The sequence below is a fragment of the Cynocephalus volans genome, chromosome 6, assembly GCF_027409185.1.
Source record: "Cynocephalus volans isolate mCynVol1 chromosome 6, mCynVol1.pri, whole genome shotgun sequence".
NCBI lineage: Eukaryota > Metazoa > Chordata > Mammalia > Dermoptera > Cynocephalidae > Cynocephalus > Cynocephalus volans.
In genome coordinates this window covers 92,301,798-92,329,166 of record NC_084465.1, presented here as the reverse complement: position 1 = coordinate 92,329,166, position 27,369 = coordinate 92,301,798, and the positions used below count along the sequence as shown (strand labels likewise).

At 37.9% G+C, this 27,369-nt stretch overlaps 1 protein-coding gene across 2 annotated transcripts in view; it reads right to left on the bottom strand.

The window, feature by feature from the left end:
- The window catches only part of PLEKHA8 (pleckstrin homology domain containing A8), a 70,111-nt gene that overhangs the window by 28,307 nt on the left and 14,435 nt on the right, over positions 1–27,369 (bottom strand). For both annotated transcript variants that reach the window (XM_063099523.1, XM_063099524.1), the window contains exons 2-12: positions 16,631–16,747; positions 15,404–15,559; positions 13,819–13,943; positions 12,046–12,204; positions 10,985–11,025; positions 9,324–9,466; positions 7,255–7,411; positions 6,777–6,862; positions 3,200–3,258; positions 1,726–1,856; positions 1,022–1,092 (exon numbers count right to left, since the gene is read on the bottom strand). In XM_063099523.1, the coding sequence (XP_062955593.1) occupies positions 1,022–1,092; positions 1,726–1,856; positions 3,200–3,258; positions 6,777–6,862; positions 7,255–7,411; positions 9,324–9,466; positions 10,985–11,025; positions 12,046–12,204; positions 13,819–13,943; positions 15,404–15,559; positions 16,631–16,747 (1,245 nt within the window). The remainder of the gene's footprint in view (positions 1–1,021; positions 1,093–1,725; positions 1,857–3,199; positions 3,259–6,776; positions 6,863–7,254; positions 7,412–9,323; positions 9,467–10,984; positions 11,026–12,045; positions 12,205–13,818; positions 13,944–15,403; positions 15,560–16,630; positions 16,748–27,369) is intronic.

The window sequence follows — 27,369 nt, the reverse complement described above, 5'->3', positions numbered from 1 at the left end:
AGCAATTCCTAGAGAGGGTGGCCTGGGGAAATCATGTGGGAGCAGAATCCTTCAGGACTCATGGCCCAGAGGGAGGACTAACAGAGGAGGGAGAACCCACCCCTAACACTGAAAGATGCTGCAGAGAACACTGGCTTTCTCTCCTCACCAGAAGCATCTAATTATAATTCCTTTTACTGTTTATACTCATGGTTATTTAGAGCTTGACTGTGTATATAACTACATTATAATAATATAGGGCTTCAAAATAATGTGGAGATTAACTTCTTCCCCCATACATGCCTTAAGGCCCATTCTGGAAGAATTTCCTATAAGCCAAGTGTGTTTAGCCACTCTGTTAGGAACACTGAGGATGCATCCACATCCCAACATTTTCCAAAACTGGTCTGATAGACGTATCAATCCAACCATCCATCCATCCCCGGTCCATCCAATGTTTATTAAGCACCTACAATGTTGCAGTAACTGCATTAAGATGCTGGAGATATAGGACAATCTCTTTTGACCAAGACCTTCATCCCAGTCTAGGCTCTACGACTACAGAATGGGACACACAGAGCATTTGAAGAATACAGGATGATAACCAACCCTTATTCTCAATCCAGAGCAAATCCCCAGGATTCCCCCCCAACACATCCTTTTATGGTCTCCAAAATTAACTTCTCTTTAAATATTGATATTTGATGACTACACTGTATTTGAAGATTAGTTTAAATTAATAACCTCTTGACCTCTTGATAATATTAGGTCTTCCTATTAAGGGATGGTTTTCCATTAATTCAGTGCTTCTTTAAGATACACTGATTTTTAATAAGTTAGACCTAGATTACTAGGTTGCTGTCTCATGGGGCCTTTTAAAATAAAGCATATAGGAATCAAACAATCAATAATAATGAAATAAGAAAAGAAACAAAATCAAATCCTGAAAAGCAGAAATTATCTCTATACCCTATCTCCTCCTCCAGCAGTCTCCATTCTACATCCTATTCAACTGATCAATCAAAATGTGAAGAACACTTACTCAGGGCTGTTTGGATATCCTTTTCTCCATTTTTCACTTCTGTCAAAAATCCCTTCAAAAATTTGAGACCTCTAAAACCAAAAAAGAGGAAGAAATATTATTTTCAAAGTTCACATGTTGAACAGGTATAAAGAAATGGCAGACCAGCTTGTTTCAGTAATATCCTGGGCACAGCAGTCAACAGGTCAAATCATATGGTGATTCTTTCTGAGTTTCTTCCCTGCCATTTCCCTGTAGCTTTCTCTGGATCATTCCCTCACCCCACATGATGTACCTAAAGAAGTGGTTTTCAAAATGTGGTCGCAGGACCAGTGTCTTCAGCATCTCCTGGGAATTAGACAGAAATGCAAATTCTGTAGCTTCATCCAGATTTTCTGAACGAGAAACTGGTTCTGAGTCCAGTTTTTAATAAGTCCTCCAGGTGATTCTGATTCCACTGAAATGGGAGAGCCAGAGACTTTAAGGGAAACCAGTTGACTTTACTGTCCTTTAAGATTCCTATCTCATATGTACTATTACCAGTATTTATCACCATCAAGTGAGAGGGAAAAAAAAAGTTGGTGTTCTATTCATCATGCAGAGAAAGCTACACAATTTGGTTAGATTCTTCACTCAGAATTAGTGCCCTTTGCATAACAAGTTTTTTTCTGGTAACATTTCAATTGAGCAGGATTTTAACTGCTGTCTCACTCCAACTGCCTTACCTCTTCAGCCACAAGAGGGCTTCAGTGGCTGAGTTCCTAACCTGGGCTACATCTGCCTCTACTTCGTGCAGCACTATCTTCTGAAGGGTAGTAAACTCTTCCTTGTTGGTTATATACTTCTGATTTACTTTCTGAAGGAAAAGGATGGAAACAATCTAAGTTAAAAATACTAAAGTTAACAAGAAAATCAGTATATTAGTTAGACTTATAAGTTTGGCAAGCAGGCCTCCAAGACATCAAAATAAATAATTAAGCCTCTATTACTTTCTTCCTTATGTTTTCAAGGTAATGGGTTTTTTTCCTTGAGAATTCTATGATGCTTAAGCTGTAATTAAAGAGTTAGTCTCAAATCCCTAAAATATGTATAATCAATTATCGTTCAATAAAAATAAATAAATAAAACCATTTATGTAGAAAGAAAGGGGGGGGAGGGAAGGAAGGAAGGAAGGAAGGAAGGAAGGAAGGAAGGAAGGAAAGAAAGAAAAAGTGTCTCGGGGTTTTAAAGTACTCTTCTTTAAGATTTTTTTTTTTTGGCCTCAGAACCTCTCTGACAGTTCTCTTTGGCAGACAGTTTTCATCCTGAGTATAAAAATCAACAATCATTTGCTTGAATGAGATTTCATGCAACTATTCCCTCCAAATACAAAGTAAAGAAAGGTTTGTCTACAGGAATTTCTTATAGTGCTTCCTTGAAGAGTAGAATCTAATGATAAAAAAGAGATTTTTATTGGGTACTGTATTCTCAAGAAGGCAATATTCAATATACATTTAAAAAGGGACCCAAATTTTATTTTTAGTTATTTTTTTCTTTCTTTTTTTTAAAAAAGATGACCGATAAGGGGATCTTAACCCTTGACTTGGTGTTGTCAGCACCACACTCTTCCAAGTGAGCTAACCGGCCATCCCTATATAGGGATCTGAACACGTGGCCTTGGAGTTATCAGCACCACACTCTCCCAAGTGAGCCATGGGCCGCCTCAACGGACCCAAATTTTAAAAGCTAAAAGTAATGTATACAATTACCTTATTTTACCAGGAAAAATAGACTCAGATTCAGTGAGTTGCTAATGCTCCCACAGCCGCACCTGGATGTTGGGCCTTTTGAGTCCCAAACCATTGACAGCCATTTTCACTATCTACTTTTTTAGAAAAATGTAACTTACTATTTAAACCATAAAAAGCACAGAATCAGTACTGACATAAGAGTGAAACCCTACTGATCTATGCTCTGAGTATGAAAAGGAAATCCTAGTTTTGTTTTTAAAATGAATATTCCATCCTCCCATAAAGCTTGCCTCTAGCATACAATAAAGGTTTAGTAATTCCCTCACTGAGCATTAACAAGGTGAGAAGAAAACTCTCAAAGAGCTGTGATACATTTTCCACTTTTTGATTTGTTCTTGTCAAATACAAAAGTATTGAAAACATTTTCCTTTATTTAAAAGTTTCCACAGAGACAAGCCAGTATATTCACCTTAATATTTCCAACAAGATCCATTTTAACAGGAGCAAATACTGTAGGTCCAAGTTTGTCTAGAAAAAAGGATCAAAACCATTTTTATTTTGTATGGTAACAATAAATTTAGCAGATCATCTCCTCAACAACTGTAATTTTTACTTCTAAATCATTTTCTAAACATAAGCCTCAAAATGATGAAGGAAGGAAGGGAAATAACAATCACAATAATGTGCTGAATTTTCAGAAGAGAACTGAACTGTGATCACCAGAGGTGGGAAAGGAGGAGGGGGAAGGGGGTTAGTGAGAAACTGATTAATGAACACAAAGAATGATTAAGCTTTGTAATGATGAATATGCTAAATATCCTGATTTGATCATCACACATTGTACACAAGTTCTGACAGTCAACACTGTACCCTGCAAGTATGTATAATCAATTGTTTCAATATGAGTGAATAAATGAATAAATAAAAGATTACGGATAATGAGCAACACACATGCACAAAAAAGCTTCTAGGATACTGGTATTACCTTTTTCTATCACACTACTCTAAGGTGAGAAATTATAATGAGGTCATAAGTGGCAGGTAAGACAGAGCTCTTATAAATTTATAATACATATTGTAATCCTTAGGGTTGCCCTGTCCAATAAGATAGCCACTAGATATGTGGCTGTTCAGCACTTGATACGTAGCCGGTCTAAATTGAAATGTACTGTAAGTAAGTAAAAAAAATACATATCAGATTTTGAAGACAGTATCAAAAATAGAATGTAAAATATCTCATTGATGATTCTCATATTGATTACATGTTGAGATGATATTTTGGATATACTAGGTTAAATAAAATACACTTTTAAAATTAATTTTTGTTTTACTATTTTTAATCTGCCTACTAGAAGACTTAAAATTACATATGTGGTTAGAATATTCCTGTTGGGCAAGAACAATAGCTGAACATTTTTAAAAAGCGGTATAGATAAAAAGCCAAAAGAGAAAAGATAAAGGAATTCTAAAAAATACTTAACTGATCTAAACAAACAAATAAACACCAGGAACACAGATAGCTAAAAAGCAAATAAAGTAAATAAACTAGAATACTAAAAAATAGTTGATTAATTGGCTAGATGTCAGGAAAGGGATAAAAAAGAAACCAAGTCAGATAGAAAAAATATAAAATAAATAGCAAGGTGGTAGAAACAAAGAGCAAGATAGTAGAATTAAATTCATCCAAACAACATAATTCACTATATTAACAAATCACAGGAAAAAAATCTTGAGGATTTCAATAAATGCAGGAAAAGTATTTTATAAAATTAACTCATTTGTGATTATAAAAAACTCTTAGCATACGAAAACTAACTGCATCTACATGCTATCAATGAATAATTGGGAAATGAAATAAAACACTTTTTACAATAGTATCAAAAACCATACAATTCTAAAATTTGTTACTAACAAAAGATGTGCAAGATCTAAACACTAAAAACTATATAAAACACTGTTGAGAGAAAAAAAGATAAGTAAATGAAGAGATATAGCAAGCTCATGGACTGGAAGACTCAATGTTGTGTAAGATATCATTTTCCCCTAATTGGTTTATCAGTAAGTGTGATCTTAACCAAAATCCCAAAAGGCTTTTTTAATAGAATTGAAAATCTAAAATTTATATGGACATGCAAAGGACCTAGAATTGCCAAAACAATCTTGACAAATAAGAACAAAATTAGAAGATTTACGTTATCTAATTTCAAGCCTTAAAGTAATTAAGACACTGTAGTACTGGCATAAGGAAAAACAAACAGATAACTGGGACAGAAGAGAGAATCCAGAAACAGACCCATATTACAAGGTCAACTGATTTTCAGCAAAGCTGCCAAAGCAACATAAAAGGGAGAAGAATGTTTTTTGGCAAGGTTCTTGAGCAACCAGATATCATAAGAAAAACGAAAAAACAAACAAACAAACCAAAACCTCAACCCCCTAACCTCACAGCACATACAAAAGATAATTCCAAGACGGATCACAGATATAAACATAGAAGTTTAAAAAGTCTAGAAGAAAACAGGAGAATATCTTTATGACCTTTAGGGTAAATAAAGATTTCTTAGGACAATGAAAGCATTAACTATAAAAGAATAAACTGAACTCCAACAAAATTAAAAACTTCTACTTTTCAAAAATATCATTAAGAAAAGAAACAGGGAAGCCATAGCCTGGCAAAAACATTCACAGTGCATTTGTCTAATGATGGAATTTTATTCAGATTACATAAAGAACATACATAATTCAATAATAAAAAGATAACCAACTTTTAAAAATGGTTAAAGATTTGAACAGACACTTCACAATTGAAGATATAGCAATGGCCAATAATTATACGAAAAAGTGCTTCAATGTCATTAGTCATCAGGGAAATGCAAATTAAAGCCACAATGAGATGCCATTAAACACTCACAGAAATGGTCAAAATCAAAAATACTGACACCACCAAAAGCTAGTGAAGATGTGAAGCAAAAAGAATACTCATATGCTGCTGTTGGAAGTATACAAGTGTGCAAGCACTCTGTAAACAGTCTGACAGTTTATTATAAAGTTAAAATATGGACTAGCAATTCCAGTCCTAGGTATTTGCTCAAGAGAAATGAAAACAATATTATGCCCACAGACACAAAAATGTTCACAGCAACTTAATTTATAATGGCTCCAAACTAGAAACCACCCAAATGTCCATCAATAGAAAAATGAATAAACAAATTGTGGTATATTCATTTAATGGAATACCACTCAGCAATAAAAAAGAAATACACTACTAATACATGCAAAAAAAATGAACCTCAAAAACATTCGAAGTGAGCAAAGTCAGATGCAAAAAAGTATATCATATGATTCAATTTATATTAAGTTTTAAAATAGGCAAAACTAACTTATGGTGACAGAAGTCGATAAAATGGTTGCCTCAGGTTGAGTGGTGGGTTGGGGGCCAGTTGGCACAGGGAACGTCTGGGGTGGCGAAAACATTCTGTGTTTTGATAGGAATGTGGATTACATAGGGAGGTACACTTGTTAGAATTCACTGAATCATAAACTTAAGTCCTATGCAAATTATACCTCAATTTAAAAAAAAGACGCATAGTTAAATGGGTCATGCAGAAAATTTCAACACATTAGAAATCTCTGGTATTACTGACTTCATACTAAGTAAAAGTAAATTTGAACTAAATAAATTTATATATATAAATTTTTAATCTTTGAAAAAATGTTTTAACTGATAAAATATTTTTTTCATAGTACCAATAGACTTGAAGGCCTACTTCACTTTTACATTTATACTTTGTTTCTAGAAAGCAGAATCCCCTTTTCTCATTATACTACTCTAAGGTCAATACGTAATAACAATTAGAAATGAAATGAGAATATGCAATAGTGATTACAGTCATACAGTTTTAGCTGTATGTGGCTGGTGATATGAAGAGGTAGCTAAAAAGAGTCATCTCACTGTATACACAGTTCAGTATATTTCTCCTGCAAAAAAACTGCCATGAGACAGATTCTAGAGACTAATAAACACAAGTCAACTGCATCAATCTTACCTAGTACTGGAACCACAGCATAACAAGATGCCAAGAATGCTTCTGTGGGAATGCCACTGTCCTCCAGAAGTTCAATGTCACTAAAGCTAAAAAATTTGGTGATATGGAGGAGGAAACATTGAAAATACATCAGCACTCTGAAGTTCACAGAAACTGCTGCCCCTCTGTAAGGCAAATCATTTGACCTGATTTCACAGATATGCCCCAGTTTTTGTTTTTCTATTATAATACAGTCTAATAAAATAATTTTCCAAAGATAATCCACCAAAGCAAGCTAAAATTTGTTCACAGAGTATACCTTACAGTCCAACTCCTTCTCATCCACTGTTCAGATAAGGTAAACAGTAAAGCAGAAACTTGGTATACCATATGCTCTATTCTCTTAGAATACGCCATCACCTGCAAGGAATACCACGACTGATTTTCCAGAAGGAAAGCTCATATCAAACTGTCAGTGATTTTAGAAGGTCTAGAATACCTGGTGTTCATCGTACTAAAGAAAGTTGGGATAACTTCTTTGCCTTCTTCCCAGTGGGATTCTGGAGAGCAACTGGAGTCAGATCCAGGATGTGCTAAGTTGCTATCATGATTTCCCAGGTTTTCCTCTTCATTTTCCTTCATTATTTCACGTTGGACTGGAAAGTAGAAGATACCTTTACTAACATATATTTACTATAAAAATTAATACATATTCATTGTTGAAAATTTCTAAAACACAGAAAAGTATACAGAGATAAAAATCTGCGAAATACTATACAAATACACATATACATACATATACACACAAACAAAATCAGGCTTCAATATATGTTGATTTATACCCTTCTTGTTTTTACTGAACAGTACATCATGAATATTTTCATTATCATTCAATACTCTTCAAAAACAAGGTATTAATAACCATGTGATACTGCATCATGCCCATGTGGAGGGCACTTAGGTGGTTTCCAAAATTTTACTATTACAAATGCAGTTAATCCTCATTATTAGCATATTCTGTACTTGTGAATTTGCCTATTTGCTATAATTTGTTTGTAACCCCCAAATCAATACTTTCGGCACTTTTGCAGGCATTCGTGAACATGTGCAAAGTGGCGAAAAATCTGCCGCACATTCATAGCTGAGGGAGAACAAGGTGATGCTCTGGTTTCTTGTTTCAGCTCTCATAAACAAATGTCTTTATTTAGTCCACATTTTTTGCATGTTTGTGAATTCTGTTGTTGATTTTGCTGTTTAAAAGGGCCCCCATATGTAGTGCTATCTAGTGTTCCTAAGCACAAGAAGGCTCTATGTGCTTTAGGGACAAAATATGCATATTAGATAAGCTTCATTCAGGTATGAGTCATAGTGCTGTTGGCTGAATGAATCAACAATATGTTAAGGAATCATCAATATGTATTAAATAAGGTGTCTTTAAACAGAAACACACATCAAACAAGATTATATATTAATGAGTCAACAGAAATGTTATGTCCAACTTGTAGGAACTTCACCCTGTATTTCTCCAAGGAGGAACAGTTTGATATTTGCTAATTCAGTGTTTGTGGTGACTTTATAAAACATAACTACTGCAAATAATGAGAATTAACTGTAATGCCATAAAGAGAACCCCTGACCACAGACCTTTGTACTTAAATCTGACTATTCCCTGAAGACAAATTTTTACAAGTAAAATTACTGGGTCAAATAAATGACAGTACTGTTTTGACAGAAATTCTCCTGTCTGTATTATTTACTCAACAGATAACACTTCAATGATGTGCGAACTGCTTATTTCAGATTAACAGTTAAGAACCCACATCTTCTTTTTGCCCAACTATTCTGTAAAAAATGGGGTCTCTCATTTCGAGGCAGATGAGGAAATAAATTTTTTTAAAATTTTATTTTCAATTTATTGAGCACATCTAACACTATTAAAAGCGTCAATGTGGTTGTCATTGACTGACCTGAAGTGAGATTTAGTGATTAGTGCCAATGGTACTAGCAAATTTGAGAGGGCAGCATTTCTAACTACAAACCTATTTTCTGAAATGTCGGACTCTGGCTTGATGAATACAAAGGCTAAGTGAAAACCTGATGGTGGTTGGTGAATTCTGACATCCTCAGCCCCCACCAGGAACCAACCAAGATGAAAAAATGAACTGCCATAATTTTACACACTGTTAAGTCTGACACCATAGTCTAAGTTCAAAGAACTCTGAGATACAGCATGGAAGGTTAGTGAGGTACTCATACTCTCTAAAAAGTCAGCATAGACAGCTACTGCTCACTATAGCCCATGAACATCACAACCAAGAAAACTGAGGAGGAAACTTCCTTGTCATTATTTATGCCTTCTCTACACTGGTCAAATGGGATAACAGAATGTTGTTCAGTTAAATGATCTGTCTTACTGAGCCAACATCTTCCTTAGGAGATATCTAGCACACTGTCTTGAGGTTAATCCCTATCAAGTGTCACACCATGGGTATAAATCAAACCCCAAATTTCCTATGTTCAGTGGTTTGCTTCAGACTCTACTTTTGTTTTTTCCTGTTATATTATCACCTGTATTTTCTTCACTTGATATGCTGCAGTCTATCTCTGCAGATTTCAAATATAAGGAGCTCTTGTTTTTCATTAGGATTTCTTCATCACCATTTATTTCCATATTCAAAGATCCATTTTCACAATTGTTCAACTCCACTTGCCTGAAAATTTTTTAAAAGGAAAAAAGCCGGAAAGTCCAGTTATTTGGCCGTCAGTAGATCACCCAGGTAGATGTTATTCAGAGGGATGGGACAATCACCTTTTTAACACCCATTAAAAAAAAGAATTGTTAAACCAAGCCAAACCTCTCAGCCTCCTGCCTCCAAGGCAGGTATCTGCATGAGAAGGGTGCAGGCCAGCCTCAAGGCTACAGTTTAGAAATCAAAGAGTCATTAATGGCTCTTTCTACACCCTCAGCTGACCCAATCTTCCTGCTCCCCACCAGCATCAGGAAATAGTCATTGACAGCTCCATAGTCTTCAATCAGCTTTCTCCAGGTGCCACATTTAACACTTTTTTGACTTTCTTCAGCTTCTCCCTAGGAGGCTTTTTCTCTCTCTAGCCACTTCCACTTCTAAGTGTTTGTCTAGCAGTTAACTGTCTACAAGCCAGATGCTCTGGTCAGGGAAGAATACTCCCTGCAAAGTATGTCTGAGAGGAAAACAAAACAAAACAAAACAAAAAAAACCCAGGAGGACCACAACACATCCCAAGGGATTTGTCAGCATTTTAGGGTAACAGAAAAAGCTAATTAATATGCAAGTGGAACAGCTGATTCTATTTGTTAAAGTGACAACATGATATTTTATTGTAGGTGATTATACCTAGCCAAATTAGAACAAAAATATTTTCTTCTAATTAAATTAAGGGGAAAGGGTCCAAGCTACCTGGTGACTCCAGGAAAAGCATTTGCTATTTTTTTAAAAAATACCACATTTCAAACTAGTAATTCAAAATGTAGGAGTACATAGAAACAACATTTCCAAAGAAAAAAAAAAATCTACAAAGATATACCTCGTGGAAACATTTAGAACAGAAGAAAATTGGAAACAACCAAATTGGGAACAATCTTTGTAATAGGGAAGCAAACAATAGTACATAAAGAGGTGAATTATTAAATAATAATTTCAAAGGACAAATATATGGACTATGTCAATACATGGGAATGCCTATGTGACATAACTGAATAGAAATTTCATTGACCATGTAAATGTGTACTTTTTTTTAAATTGAAGAAGCATTTAGAGGAACAGAATAGTTTACATTTTGATATTAAGTTCTTTTTCCAACCTGTAAGCCTACTAAGACCTTTATTTTTAAACAAAACAAAATAGCACTACCATTTTTTCTGGATAAAAGCACACTTAAATCAATGCTCAAGTCTTCTACAAGAGAAGTTCCAACCTCTGGTACACTCTAGAGAGATCAGAAGTTACTAGATGTGAAGGGTGCAATCCATATCCTACGGAAAATGCAAGCAACTTTCCTTTTAGTGCTGAATGAAAGATCACTGCACCACTCACCCAAAAGAGGAAAGACAGGTATTGTTTCCTTCTGGTATCATCTCAAATCAAGAGGAAAACCACCATATGATCAAAATATCAGTATTTTTTTAAAACAAGGAATAACAATGTCCTTATTTTTTATTTTTTGAAAGAAGAATAAAAAAGTTACTATACCTTTCCAGGGAATTATGAATCGGTACAATAGGATGTTTCATCTTTAAAAGAAGTAAAGAAATAAAAGTTTACATGTTAAACTTCCAACACAGCCTATTTAATAGAATTTTATCACATATGAAAGTGGTAAATATGACCATAACCAAAAGAAACAATTTTAGGTCCTCCCAAAAGGGAGTCATTGATCCCAACTCGTCCTTCTTATTTATTCTAATAAGGGTACCCAAATTTCTAAGGAAAAAGAAAATGGTCTTTTAAAAGGACTTAATTATTATGGCCAAACTCTTGGTGATCTGGCTTTCTTTGTAATTTCAGTTATGCTCACTACCCATTAATAAATAGGAAATTATGACACAGCATTGTTTCAAACACTATAGGTATAAAGGTAAACACTATGTGATTCCTGCCCTTAAGATAATTTCAATATAGAATAAGGCAAAAATAAAGGGTATTTAAAAGAGGAGAAACTCTTAGCCCAATCTAGGGATTCACGGGAGACTAATTAATTCTTGGAGGGTGAACAAGTGCTAACCCAGGAAAGAGAGGCAAGAAGGGCATTCTTGGCACTGGGAAATGGCATAAAGGTGTGTGTGTGGTGGGGGGGATTAATATGTTCAAGCCAGGTAATGACAGGGAAAGAGATTGGTGATGTGGGAAGAGGCTAAGAAGATTTGACTTCAACCTACCAGCAATAAGGGAACCACTGACGGCTTAGGTAAAGTGGTTCAACTGACCACTAACAGAAACACTGTACTGACTGGAAATGTCAAGCTGAAGGCAACTAGTTAGAGCTTCCACAAGTTTAGGCAAGACTCACTGGATAAGGAGGTTAGAAAGAAGAGGCTACATTAGAGCTATGTTTAGGTGGTAAAATTGCCACAAATCACTGGCTGGATATAGGGTACTGAAGGCAGATTTAAAAGTAAACATAAAGCAAACTCCAGTAAAAAAATGTCTTTATCAGTCACTAAAGGGTGATGGAGAACATAGCTCAGTATATCACGTAAGCTTTCCAACTTTCCATTATGCCTTGTTGTAGCTAAACTGAGCTGGCCTTTTACCTTGTTGGACTTGAGCATGGCCAGCTGTGGTGATCCTGGGGGAGTGCGGTAGAGCAGCTCAGAGGTGAAGGCTGCATTTGCAATCTGCATGCACTCTTCCAAGGTCTTCAGAAAAGTATTGCAGGTTGATTTCAACAGAGTTCCCACATCAATTCCCTCCTACGAAACAACCAGAGTGGAAGACTCCTTTACCTTGCCAAAAAAGAAAGAGCCCAATTGTGGAATGTCCTTAGAGGTTTTTATCCACAAAATAATAATAATGTACCCACCTATTTTGCTGGACAAATACGTATAAAAGAAAAGTCCAATTTATGTATTAATCAGTGTAACCATTAGTGCTAACGCTATTAACCAGTAGACTCCCTTAGTTGTGACAACCAAAAATGTCTCCAGACATTTGTCAAATGTCTCCCAAGGGGTGCAATTGCTTTGGGTTGAAAACGCTGTTCTAGACTATAACCTCCCCAAGAGCAGGACTGAAATTTTTTTTGTTACCCTTCTCTTCCCTTCCCTAACCCCCCAGCACAGTGTCTTATACATTGCTATGGATTGAACTGTGTCCCCCAAGTTTTATATATTAGAGGCTTGATCCCCACTGTGACTGTTAAGAGGGTGAGAAATCCTATTATTGTAATTGAAAGGTGGGGCCTTGAAAAGGTGATTGGATTCTGAAGACCACGCCTAATGAATGGATTAATAATGGTGGTCACAGGTGTGGTTCTGAGGGATTTAGAAGGAGAGCATGTGAGTCTCTTTGTGCTCTGCCATTTCAAAATGTGATACCCCAAATCACTGTAGTCACCACCAGGACAGAGCCCTCACCAGATGTGTTCCCTGGACTTTGGACTTTCCAGCCTCCAAAACTGTAAGCAATAAGTTTTGCTTTCTTATAAATCACTCAGTTGCAGGCATTTTATTATAACCAACAGAAATGGACTAATACACATATAAAGGCAGCTGTTGAATGAATAAGAGTCCAAAAGGAAGTGATGAAAGTGAGTTAAATCATCTTTATTAGAAAAATTTAAAGCACATATACTAGTAGCATAATGTTCTTCTATTACCTAAGAAAATAAATTAAAACCATTAATTACAATCTGCAGATTCCTCATGTTGTAGGCATTATGTGTCCACTTATAATTCCTTTGAAAGCAGAGCAGACACCCTCTCTGGTTAATGTGAGCTGTTCCATATGTAGCTTAACACCAGAGAGATCCTTTAAATGTATGTTTTAGGATGAGTGAATGACAATGTTTTTAATAAATGTTGAAAATCACAATCCTTGCTGATGATGGAGAGAAAAAAGCCATGTCTCCATCTTTGAAAGCATTAGTCTATTCCAAAGCACAATAATTACTGTGAAATAAAATCCTGTTAGTTTCATCAAAGGTGATAGATACACATAATTGACAGACACTATGTTGGCATCTTCACAGCCAGATCTATAAAAATGGCTCTGCAAGACAGGTAAGAGTGTATTTTAAAAAGCGATGCAAACTGGGAAGAAACATATGAGTATTTTAGTATATCAATACTAAAGTTAAAGGTCCCAAATGTTAACAATTTATTTAATCCCCATTTCATTCCAGGAAGGAAAATCATATGCTTCCATATGCTGAAATGCACACAATTCACATTTTTTGTTATGTATTTTATTACTTTTTTCTCTTATAAAATAGTAAATTCCAAGATAGTCATAAATCATGTGAGTGAGCATCACCTATAAGCAACATCTGGTGATATTTTTCATGTGTAATATTAATAATATTTTACCTCAGAATTGGACACTCCAGTTGTGGTCACTTCTTTTGTTTTATCTACTTGCCGAACAAGGAGGTCACAGTAGAGTCTTAGTTCTGACATTTTGGTTTTCAAGTTTTCCGTGTTTTCAGCAAACTCTAAATAACAAAATGATGATAATGTAGTAACTTTAATAAATAACCAATTTACTAGTTAGTATACTACATAGAAGTGGAATATATAACATATCCCCAAAGTCAGATGTTTAAAGTATAGGCTATAGATGTGATAAGTAAAGATATGGGAGCAAAAAAACCCAGAAAAATGGGATTCTCAGTCTTTTGAAGTAATGTATAATATACATTATTTCTTGAACCAACATACTGAATAATCACCAGTATAGAAAAGAGACAACACTGTCTGTCCCAATCCTGTCAGAACTGGGAGCAGAGTCAAAGGTTCAGAGTTTTGGTTTTAGTTCTGCCACACAGTTTTCCCTGTCTGTAAAATGGGGTCACATCTATCTATCTGCTAACGCAGTGCTCTGATCATATCTAGGAACAGCATCCTGTACTGTCCACTCACCACTAAGAATGACTCATAATTTTGGCTGAGGACTGGTTCAGCATGCTGCCTGTCAAAGCTAATGGCATCCAGCCATTAATAACAATGCACTCCAGCCACCCTGGTGCTCATCCACCCTGGTGCTCATGGCTCAGCTGAAATTATTACCACCCCTGTTTCCTTCTCCATGAAGAAACTGCATGTTACCATCTGCTCTGAGACAAAGCCAACAGCTACTACAATTTGCTCCCAATTTAGCTTTAAAAACCAACCAATAAAGAGACAATTTTACTGAGACTACTTGAAGAGTTAAGCATACCTCCCACACCTGTCATGAGAAATGTTCCCTGGAACACTTTTTCCCATACCATATCCCACAGACAATCCCTTCAGGTATACATACAAGATCGTGGGGCTGGGATGGCAGCAACAAGGGCCCTGAGACTCTTGCCCCAACCCAAAGAGAAAGCTGTGCCATGGTTCTCAGGAGACATAATAATGTCAAGTTAATGAATATTAAACAGCAGCAACCTGACAATTATACACCCATCTCACACCAGGGAAAGAGAGGGGAGAGCAGGGTGTTACTACAAGAAAACACTCTGATCCAAAGCTTCTGTGGTACAGCTACTGTTCACTAAAGGTCAACTTTGTGCCAGTCTGGGTCCTAGACTGTTTCATATCATCACTAGGATTAGTGATGGTAATGGGAATCCTTCTATGGTAGGTACTATTACCTCTTTTTTAAAAGATGAAGAAACTGAGGCTCAGAGAAGTTAAATGATCTATACTAACGTTACACAGTCAGTAAACTGAAAACCCATCATTTGAACCCAGTTGTGTCTGGCTCCAAAGCCTGTACTCTTTCCGCTATGATATACTAAGAAAGAAGAGTTAGATATGAATCCTGGTTTAAATTCTACTGAGATATAAAGCACTTGCATGATACAAAAAGCTAGCTAGGTGGATAGAGGCAAGATAACAAATAAGGGAACCTAGAAATACCCATGGGTGATTCCCAAGATTTCCAGACCAGAGGATAATCAGTACTTGCCTTTCTCCTTCTGGGTCCTACTGTCTGTCAGGCAAGCTTTGGCTGAACCCAAGGCCACCAGCCACCGTTGTCTCTCAGCCACACTTCTGGCCTTCAGGTAGAAATACTGTTCCCCAGGAATTATCAGGTCCATGCGTGTGTTATCTACAGAATGAACTGGGACCAAGGCAGAGGGAGGTCACAGACCTAGAAGAACCCTGTCTGGGTAGCCTCCACCCCACCCAACTTCTTGAGCTCAACTGATGTCAGCCACTGAAGGTTTCTTCCCAGAGAGGATGCCAGCCCTCACTGTCTCTCCTAGTTCCCAAGAAGTTCTGCATACTAATCTCTTCTTATATGCCTCTGCTGACCAAGAGGAAAAACCTTGCAATTGGCTCCAAGGTATCACCAAGACTTTGGCCCAAAAAAGAATCATTCAATTTAACTTTTGGGTTAAACTGATCTTTCATCAGAGTAGAGAGGGAATCTCTCTTTTGGCTTATGTATGTGTAAAGAGTGCTGCTCTGAGGCCAAAAAGGCCCACATGCCAACAAGCAAGAGTACACACTTTATCTCCTTGGATTTACTGGGAAGCAATCAAGAACACAGTATTGTTTCTCTTCTACTTCCCTTAACAAGTCAGACCAAAAGTGTAAGAATTCCCTCAGAGTCCTTTAGGAGAAGAAACAAGCAAACCACACTCTCCTTCACTCACTTCCATACCACAAATTGCCATCTAATCTATTTTTCTTCTGAGCTACATCTTCTCAGCATGTCTCAAAGATTCCAAAACTGAGAAGTAAAGACTATTTATAGATGTGTTAGATTTTTGTTTGTTCTGTTTTGGGTGTGTAGTGATAGTGATGAGAGTGGCAGATGTGTTGGAGTGTGTGTGTGTGTCCATCTGTTTTAAACACAAAAATGTTTGATATTATGGTAAAAAGACTTAAAATAAGCTTTGTAAATAGCCACTGGACCCAGGAGAGCAGATGACTAAGGAAAGAGCACTAGGTAAATGGTTAAAGCACATTGCTCTCTCATTTATTTTGACCACCTCTTAATCAATCTCCTTGTAAAAGGTGGCAGTTTTAGGTTATATTTGCAAGGCTTTCTTTTAGGACATAACACTATGTATCTTGGTCTGTACTATGGGAGCAACAGAGAAAGGCATTCAGAGGCCAGTGTTTTTCTTATTTTTGTGGGGAAACAGAAAGAAAAATGAAACCCACAAGTCACTTGGTTTCTCACCTTGAATTTCACAAACTGCCATTTGGATGCTCCCTTTGCAACCTTTCCAAGCATCTTCAGGAGAATCATAATAGGATAATATTCCCCCACAAAGAAGGAACCATCGAGGCTGCCAACCTGAAAACAGAAGTGAGAGCATCATTGCAATTACTGTCTGTGTGTACGGTGCTTCTCAAGACACAGAAGTAGGATACTGAGTCCCAGTTCCAAGGAACTTTACATTGCAAGGGAAATCCTAAGAGAAAGAATTTGATTAGAAAAGGCCTATATGTTTGATCCCATTTTTGTAAAATTAAAAACAAACACCCACTGAGTCATATATTTTTAGTCATATGATGTGTAGAAGGAGGCTGGAAGGACCAGCAACAAGTATATAGTGATGCTTCTCTAGATAATAGGATTTACAGGTGATGTTTTATTCATTTTCCCTAATACAACACTAGTAACCTGTGATTTTCACTTTTTCTAAGACAAATGATGATTGTGTCCTGAACATTACTGTTAGTACACACTCACACTCCTCTCTCCTGATTAAGAAAAATTATCTTAAACTTAGAAACGAGGCAACAAAGATGGAAATACCCTTTCAATGAATGGCATAGAGTGTCCACGAATTAAGCCTGCTGAGTCATATGACCCTTAGGAAAAGGTAACTTTGTTTTATTTACTATTTAGTATTGATCCACTGAAATTGAGTAATCTTAAAACATTCAAAGAGACCCCGCCCCTTCCCTGCGTATGGGGCCAGCCTGGTGCCTCGCGCCTGTCAGCCATCGCTGGAGCTACCAGCTTCTCCTCTCACTCAGTAATACCTCAGCGCAGGGACTCCCGACCACGGACTGCTGATGCCGCCACCCTGAGTGGTTCTCAAGCTTGGATTTGCATCCGTGTAAAATCAACTGTTGAACTTAAAATTCAGATCCCTGGGCCTCCTGCTGCAATTCTGATTCAGTAGATCTGAGGTGGAGTTTAGACATGCATTTTTTTTTTTTTTTTTTTTTGTCTTTTTCATGACCGGTACTTTTTCGAGCCAGTGAGTGCACGGCCATTCCTATATAGGATCTGAACCTGTGGCGGGAGCGTTGCTGCGCTCCCAGCGCCGCACTCTCCCGAGTGCACCGCGGGCTCGGCCCTAGACGTGCATTTCTAAAAACCTCCACAGGTGGGCTGGCAGGCGGGCTGCGGCGGCTGCGGACGCGCGGGGTCCGAAAGTTTCACTGCCCGTCTGGCCTCAAGAGCCTGAGCTGCAGGAACAACCGGCCCACCGCGCTGGAAAAGAGAGACAGGAGCACGCGGCAAAACACACTGTAGAAAAATCTCCAGGCACCGCAGGCGCAGGGGGGCAGTGGCTTGGATAAAAACACTCAAGTCAGATTCCAGTCTCAGAGGTGGAGTCTGCTGCTGAACTCAGCGACCATGCACCGGATCTAAATGAGGGAACCGGTAGCAGCAGAGCCAGAGGCAGCAGCGCAGGAACCAGCAGCAGCGGCAGCAGCGGAGGAACCAGCAGCGGAGGAGCCCGAGGCAGCGGCACCAGCGTAAGCGGCACTGGCGGTAGTGGTGGGAGCAGGGGAAGCAGGGGCAGCAGCAACGGAGCTGGCGGCAGTGGTGCCAGCGGCAGCAGCGAGAGCGGCAGCAACGAGGGAAGCAGCAGCAGCAGGAGTGACACCCTGCAGTACCGCCCCATCACCCAGCAGCCCGGCAGAGTCCAAGCTGACCAGAGAGGTGGCTCCCCGGAGAGGCCCAAGACCGGAGGCAACCACACATGCAAGGCACTAGTGACCAACTGAGTAGTCACTGAGGTAGCCATACCAAATTGGCAACACCAGCAACACCTTAGTCAGACAATAGTGTCAAACCTGTGGACTGTGAAACCCCCTACCACAATGAATAAACATCAAAAAAAAAGATACCAGAAATACAAAAAATCAAGAAAGTACACCACCAAAAGATAATAAATCTCAAGCTCGAGATCCTATAGAACAAGAAGCCCTTGAAATGACTGACAAGGAATTTCGAGTGATAATTCTAAAGAAACTGAATGAGATACAAGAAAACTCAGCTAGACATCATGATGAAAGGAGGAAAAGTATACAGGACCTGAAAGAGGAAATGTAAAAGGAAATCAATGCCCTGAAAAAAAATGTAGCAGAACTTGCCGAACTGAAGAAGTTATTCAGCGAAATAAAAAACACAACGGAGAGTTTAACCAGCAGGCTTATCAAAGTTGAAGAGAGAACCTCTGAACTTGAAGATGGGCTGTTTGAAATAACAAAAGCAGACAAAACAAAAAACAAAAAACCCCCAAAAGGGAATCAAAGGCATTGAAGAAAATCTGAGAGAGATATCAGACAACCTTAAGCGCTCAAATATATGAGTCATGGGTATTCCAGAAGGGGAGGTAAAAGGAGATTGCATTGAAAACATATTCAACAAAATACTGACAGAAAACTTCCCAAGTATAGAAAAAATCACAGATCTTCAGATCCAGGAAACTCAACGATCTCCAAACATATTCAACCCAAAAAGGCCTTCTCCAAGACATGTTATAGTCAAATTGGCAAAACTCAGAGACAAAGAGAGAATCTTAAAAGCTGCAAGAGAGAAGCATCAAATCACCTATAAGGGAGCCCCAATCAGGCTAACATCAGACTTTTCATCACAAACCCTAAAAGCTAGAAAGGAATGGGATGATAGATTCAAAATCCCAAAAGACAGAGATTGTCAGCCAAGAATACTCTACCCTGCAAGGCTATCCTTCCGAAATGAAGGGCAAATAGTATATTTCTCAGACAAACAAAAACTGCGGAAGTTCACCACCACATGACCACCCTTACAAGAAATTCTCAAGGAAGTACTGGGTTTGGTTCCTGAAAAATAACTACCACTGCCATAAAAACCCAAGAAAAATCTAAACCCACTAGTATAATAAAAATGGCATTCATGAAGAAAAAACAAACAAACAAAAAGGCTATGTACAACCTAAGGAACCAACAAACACAGAAAACAAACAGTATATCAGAAAGCAAGAAACAAAAGACACCTAAGACAACCAAACAACAATCAATGAAATGCTAGGAATAAATCAACACTTTTCAATAACAACTCTTAATGTAAAAGGCTTAAATCCCCCAATCAAAAGACACAGACTGGCTGACTGGATTAAAAAGGAGGACCCAACTATATGCTGCCTTCAAGAGACCCACCTCACCCATAAAGACTCACATGGACTAAGAGTGAAAGGGTGGAAAAAGATCTACCATGCAAACAGGAAAGAAGAACGAGCTGGAGTAGCTATTCTTTTATCTGACAAAGTAGACTTTAAACTAAAAACCATAAAAAGAGACAATGAGGGACACTACATAATGATAAAAGGACTGATCCATCAAGAAGACATAACAATCATAAATATCTACGCACCCAATGTTGGAGCAGCCAGATTTATAAAACAAACTCTATTAGACCTAAAGAAGGAAATAGACACTAATACCATAATAGCAGGGGACCTGAACACCCCACTGTCAATATTGGACAGATCATCTAGGCAAAGAATCAGCAGAGAAACATGAGATCTAAACAATACTCTAGACCAACTGCACATGGCAGATATCTACAGAACATTCCATCCAACAACCTCAGAATATTCATTCTGCTCATGAGCACATGGATCATTCTCCAGGATAGATCACATATTAGGTCACAAATCAAGTCTCAATAAATTCAAAAAAATTGGAATTATCCCACGTATTTTCTCAGACTACAATGGATTAAAACTAGAAATCAATAACAAACGAAACTCTGGAAACTATACAAACACATGGAAATTAAACAGCATTCTACTTAATGACATATGGGTCCAAGAAGAAATCAAGCAGGAAATCAAAGAATTTATTGAAACTAATGAAAATAATGATACATCATAACAAAACCTGTGGGATACTGCAAAAGCAGTATTAAGGGGGAAATTTATTACATTAAATGCTCACCTCAGAAGAATGGAAAGATGGCAAGTGAACAACCTAACACTTCACCTTAAAGATCTAGAAAAACAAGAACAATCCAAACCTAAAGTTAGCAGACGGAAAGAAATCATTAAGATCAGAGCAGAACTGAATGAAATTGAAACCCAAAAAACAATACAAAAGATCAATGAATCAAAAAGTTGGTTTTTTGAAAAGATAAATAAAATTGACAAACCATTAGCATGGCTAACAAAAAAAAAGAAGAGAAGATTCAAATAACAAAAATTAGAAATGAATAAGGTGATATTACAACTGATTCATCTGAAATACAAGGAATCATTCGAGACTACTATAAACAACTATACGCCAACAAGTTTGAAAATCTGGAGGAAATGGATAAATTTCTAGACACACACAAGCTCCCAAACCTGAGCCATGAAGATGTAGAAAATCTGAACAGACCAATAACAATAAAGGAGATTGAAGCTGTTATCAGAAAGCTCCCAACAAAGAAAAGCCCAGGACCAGATGGATTCACAGCAGAATTTTACCGAACATTCAAAGAGGAATTGACACTGATTCTTCACAAACTATTCCAAAAGATTGAAACAGACGCAAATCTCCCATACTCATTCTATGAAGCAAACATCATCCTGATACCAAAACCATGTAAAGATATAACCAAAAAAGAGAACGACAGGCTGATATCCTTGATGAATATAGATGCAAAAATCCTCAATAAAATACTAGCAAACAGAATACAACGACACATACGTAAAATTATTCACCACGATCAACTGGGATTCATCCCAGGGATGCAAGGTTGGTTCAACATATGAAAATCAATAAATGTGATACACCGTATTAATAAAATCAAACACAAGGACCATATGATCATCTCTATAGATGCTGGAAAAGCATTTGATAAAATTCAACACTCATTCATGACAAAGACCCTCTATAAGTTAGGTATAGACGGAAAGTATCTCAACATAATTAAAGCCATATATCATAAACCCACTGCCAATATCATCCTGAATGGGGAAAAGCTGAAAGCTTTTCCTTTAAGAACAGGAACCAGACAAGGATGTCCACTCTCACCACTCCCATTCAACATAGTGTTGGAAGTACTAGCCAGAGCAATCAGAGAAGAGAAGGAAATAAAGGGCATCTAGATTGGAAAAGATGAAGTCAAACTGTCCTTGTTTGCAGATGACATGATCCTATATATCGAACAGCCTAAAGCCTCTACAAAAAAACTCTTGGATGTGATAAATGATTTCAGCACAGTAGCAGGATACAAAATCAACATACAAAAATCAGTACCATTTCTATTCTCCAATAGTGAACATGCAGAACGAGAAATCAAGAAAGCCTGCCCATTTACAATAGCCACTAAAAAAAATAAAATACTTAGGAATTGAGTTAACCAAGGAGGTGAAAAATCTCTGTAATGAGAACTACAAACCACTGCTGAGAGAAATTAGAGAGGATACAAGAAGATGGAAAGATATCCCATGCTCTTGGATTGGAAGAATCAACATAGTGAAAATGTCCATACTACCCAAAGTGATATACAAATTCAATGCAATCCCCATCAAAATTCCAATGACATTCTTCTAAGAAATGGAAAGAACTATCCAGACATTTATATGGAATAATAAAAGACCACACATAGCCAAAGCAACGCTGAGCAAAAAAAATAAAGCTGGAGGCATAACACTACCTGACTTTAAACTATACTACAAAGCTATAATAACCAAAACAGTATGTTACTGGCATAAAAACAGACACACTGATCAATGGAATAGAATAGAGAATCCAGAAATCAACCCACACACCTACAGCCATCTGATCTTTGACAAAGGCACCAAGCCTATACACTGGGGAAGAGACTGCATCTTTAGCAAATGGTGCTGGGAGAACTGGATATCCATATGCAGGAGAATGAAACTAGACCCATACCTTTCACCATACACTAAAGTCAACTCAAAATGGATTAAAGAATTGAATATACACCCGGAAACAATAAAACTTCTTAAAGAAAACATAGGAGAGACACTTCAGGAAATAGGACTGGGCACAGACTTCATGAATACGACCCCAAAAGCACGGGCAACCAAAGGAAAAATAAACAAATGGGATTATATCAAACTAAAAAGCTTCTGCACAGCAAAAGAAACAATTAACAGAGTTAAAAGACAACCAAAAGAGTGGGAGAAAATATTTGCAAAATATACATCTGACAAAGGATTAATATCCAGAATATACAAGGAACTCAAACAACTTTACAAGAAGAAAACAAGCAACCCAATTAAAAAATGGGTAAAAGAGCTAAGTAGGCATTTCTCTAAGGAAGATATACAAATGGCCAACAGACATATGAAAAAATGCTCAACATCACTCAGCATCCGGGAAATGCAAGTCAAAACTACACTGAGATACCATGTAACCCCAGTTAGGATGGCTAAAATCCAAAAGACTCTGAACGATAAATGCTGGCGAGGTTGCCGAGAAAAAGGAACTCTCTCTCGTACATTGTTGGTGGGACTGCAAAATGGTGCAGCCTCTATGGAAAATGGTATGGAGGTTCCTCAAACAATTGCAGATAGATCTGCCATATGACCCAGCTATCCCACTGCTGGGAATATACCCAGAGGAATGGAAATCATCAAGTCGAAGGTATACCTGTTCCCCAGTGTTCATCGCAGCACTCTTTACTTGGAACCAGCCCAAATGTCCATCATCAGATGAGTGGATACGGAAAATGTGGTACATCTACACAATGGAATACTACTCAGCTATAAAAACGAATGAAATACTGCCATTTGCAACAACATGGATGGACCTTGAGAGAATTATATTAAGTGAAACAAGTCAGGCACAGAAAGAGAAATACCACATGTTCTCACTTATTGGTGGGAGCTAAAAATAAATAAATAAATTCACACACACACACACACACACACACACACACAGACACACAAAAACTGGTGTGGGCGGGGAAGAAGACATAACAACTACAATTCCTTGAAGTTGATACGACAAGCAAACAGAAAGGACATTGTTGGGTGGGAGGGGGGAGGGGGGTTTTGGTAATGGGCCACAATAATCAACCACTTTGTATATCGACCAAATAAAATTAAGAAACAAAAAAAACATTCAAAGCTTAACTACATTCACTTCAGTCCCGGAGAATTTCAGGAGACAAACCATGTACAGCATATATACAAGGGTACTTCAAAAGGCTCATGGAAAGATTCTTATTATCTTTTAATTTTGTTTTTCCACAAACTTTTCGAAGTACTTTCACACACATCTTATCTAGTCTTCTTACATACCCTATATTCTAGTCATATCAAACTTATTTGCTGTATATCTGCCTCTGGGCTTTTGCTTGACCTGGATCTTCTTAATAAAATGTCATCCCTGATTATCTCTGAGTAAGTCTTGTCAGGTCTTCTCAGTCAGGTGTAGTTTTTTCTTATCTCTGAAATGCCATAGCCCTTTAGGGATGTATTTCTCTCACGGGACTCTTGCTGTGGCTGAGGCAGCCAGAGAGGCCAGTGGGGGCTTTCGACAGAGCCCCAGGGGATGCTCAGGCACAGACATTCCTTGGGGACTGATTCACACAAACCAAGTGGGTAAGATACCAATTGAAGTCAAAACAGTATCAATTTATTACACTGTAATAGGAGATTACTGCAGTTCCTGGAGCACCCCTAGCCTACAATTATAGTACAGGGAAACTACCTTTGTAATCAGAATGCTGAATGGTCAGCACTAAATCTAAGAAGGAATTAGGGGCCGACCGCGAGGCGCACTCGGGAGAGCGCGGCGCTGGGAGCGCACTGGCGCTCCCCCCGCGCAGGTTCGGATCCTACATAGGGATGACCGGTGCGCTCACTGGCTGAGCGCGGTGCGGACGACACCAAGCCAAGGGTTGCGATCCCCTTACTGGTCACAAAAAGGACAAAATAAATAAATAAATAAAAATAAGAAGGAGTTACGTAGGCAGGAGAGATGTTTCACTCATCATTTATTTCATCAGTGTCTCCTTTTCTAGGAACCAAAATATTCAGGCCTGACAGCTACCATGACTCTTATTTCCTTAAACAAAACTGGATAAACACTAATTCTCAACATCCACTTGTCACCTCTCACAGGGTGATGGTGATGCAAAGGATTACTCAGAGCCCATGTATCCAGAGCAATGAGAGGGCAGAAGGGGCTGGACCCAGGGAGAACTCCAAGAGAGGAGAGCCCAGGCACAGCCCCAAATCAGGTATTTTCTCAGCTTTTATTGTACAGGCAAGGAAATTACAGAAGAAACACAGGTGGTTAATCAGTCATAGTGAAAACATAAACTGGCTAAATGACAATCTTCATTAAAGCACGTGTAACTTATAGTTCAAGCAATTTACCATCAAAAGGAATCACAAAACTAAGCTATGTGACATACAAAAAGAAACAATTAGATAATTACCATGGCTGTGCTTAGTTCCCTACGAAACTCAAAGAAACAGTAGAGGGTAAGATGTGGAATGTCCCCCAACCACTAACTAGCAGGATAGCCTTGAAGATTTTAGCTCACATACTTTCCCATCGTTTAGGTTTAGCTGCACCAAAGGCAACTACCCCCAGAGCAATCACTTTTGCTGTGTTTCAATTTTCTTATCTACATCAAAGACTTTAGTCCTGTGAAAGTTTTCTGGTTTTTCCCAATCTTAGCATTTCTATGTGTATTTTTAAAGAGCTGGGCTATGGCTTAAACTATAGGACTTGGGTCCTGCTAACCTAAGGACGTTGGTCCTACTATGCTACAGGGTATGGCCCTGTGAAATACCTGTATTTTATTAATGTTAATATCTTCCACATCCACTCTCCAATAATATGTGAACTGAAATATCCTGCCATACAATGCTTTCTCACCAAACATTGAATAATCTGTTCTAAAACTACAGATTGTGCTCCTCTTATCACATTTTATATTGACAACTTCCTTCCCAGGGACCTAGACTCTTCATTGGTTTTATGAGGAACCCTATGGCCTTATCACCACACTGGCACAACTCAATTCTTGGCTTGTGAACCTCCTGGGAGAAACTCATAAATTTTTATTTCAGAAGGTGATGCTTCCTGACCTTAGCCTCAAATGTGACAGAAATTCAAACTTGAAGGCTACCGTTCTTGGCACAAACTTTAAAACCTGTGAAAACAAATCAATCATCAGACTATGTCTTGTTGAGCAGAGAATCAGTGCTTCTGGAATCAGACATTATTGGTGATGTTTTATTCCTTTGTAAGAGTCTGATTAGTTACACATTACACCACCCCTCTTCACTGAAACAGAAGAATCAGTTTCTGAGAACCTGAGAAATGGGAGAGGACTTTGACATCACCTAGTCCAACCAGCTCATTTTACAGATAAGGAAACCAATCCCAGGTAGAATAAGTAACCTACTTAAAGCCACACAAGTAGTACATAGCAGAGCTGGGAAGAAAACTATGTCTTTCTACACTGCCCCTCCTGGCACAAAAACTCCCAAACTTTGGCTCTCACTCCTAGAAAGCTATCCTGGTATAGAATAGTAGCATTTTTTCACTTACAGCTCAACTCCCATTGCTCTGGTTAATTTGAACACTCCCCACATCCACCCTGACTTTTGTGTAGAAGGCATTCAGGACATCCTCAATTACTGTATTTTATCAAATTTAGGAACCATCTGTATTAGTGTTTTCCAGAGAAAAAGAACCAATAGGATGTGTGTGTATGTATAAAGAGATTTATTATAAGGAATTGGTTCATGTAACGATGGAGCCTGAGAAATCCAAAGACCTACAGTCAGCAAACTAGAGACCCAAGGGTACCAGTGGCATAAGTTCCACTCCAAAAGCCAGCAGGCTCAAGACCCAAGAAGAGCCAATGACCAATGTCAATGCTCAAGGCAGATAGGCAGGAGGAGTTCCCTCTAAACTCAGACTTTTTGTTCTATTTAATCGATAGGATGACACACACCCACATTAGGAAGACCAGTCTACTTTAACTTCTACCGATTCAAACGTTAATCTCATCTAGCAACACTTTCGCAGATGCGCCCAGAATAATGTTTGGCCCAATGTCTGGGCACGTTGTGGCCCAGTCAAATTGACACATAAAATTAACCATCATATTATCAATTCTAAGGCACACCATTATTTTATGTAATACAAGAAAACAAAAACCAAAAAACAACCCCCCCCCCGCCAATTAAACAGTGACATGGCACTGATTCTAAGATGCTTCCTAATTTGTTATTGAAACGTAAAAAAAAAATGTATTTTAAACTTACAAAAATATACTAAACTATTTTATCTTATGCGAATCTCAAAAATGTTAAAAAGCCACACTCCCTCCCCCACATACACAAAGCACAGCTGCAGTAAGTTTTGAAAGTAGCTGGTGAATTATAATTGTAACTGAAACAATACCTTCCTTTTAACAGGTTCTGCACTTATTTAGGGGAAGTTGCAATTATACAAGGGGAAGTTCAATATATCACTATTTTACTCTGTAGTTTGTAACTACAGAAACTGTGACAAAGAAAAACTTTTCTTATAAGCATAAAGTTTCTGGAACTTCAGAAGGCATGTTAAGAGATCACAGAAGTCTCATTGCCATTAGATGAGATTTAAATGGAGAGCAATGGACAGTCCTGATTAGTAATGGGACACATTGCTCTTTCATGATGTCTAGTGCAGAGAAATGGATACAGTCCAAGAACGATGAATTGTAGG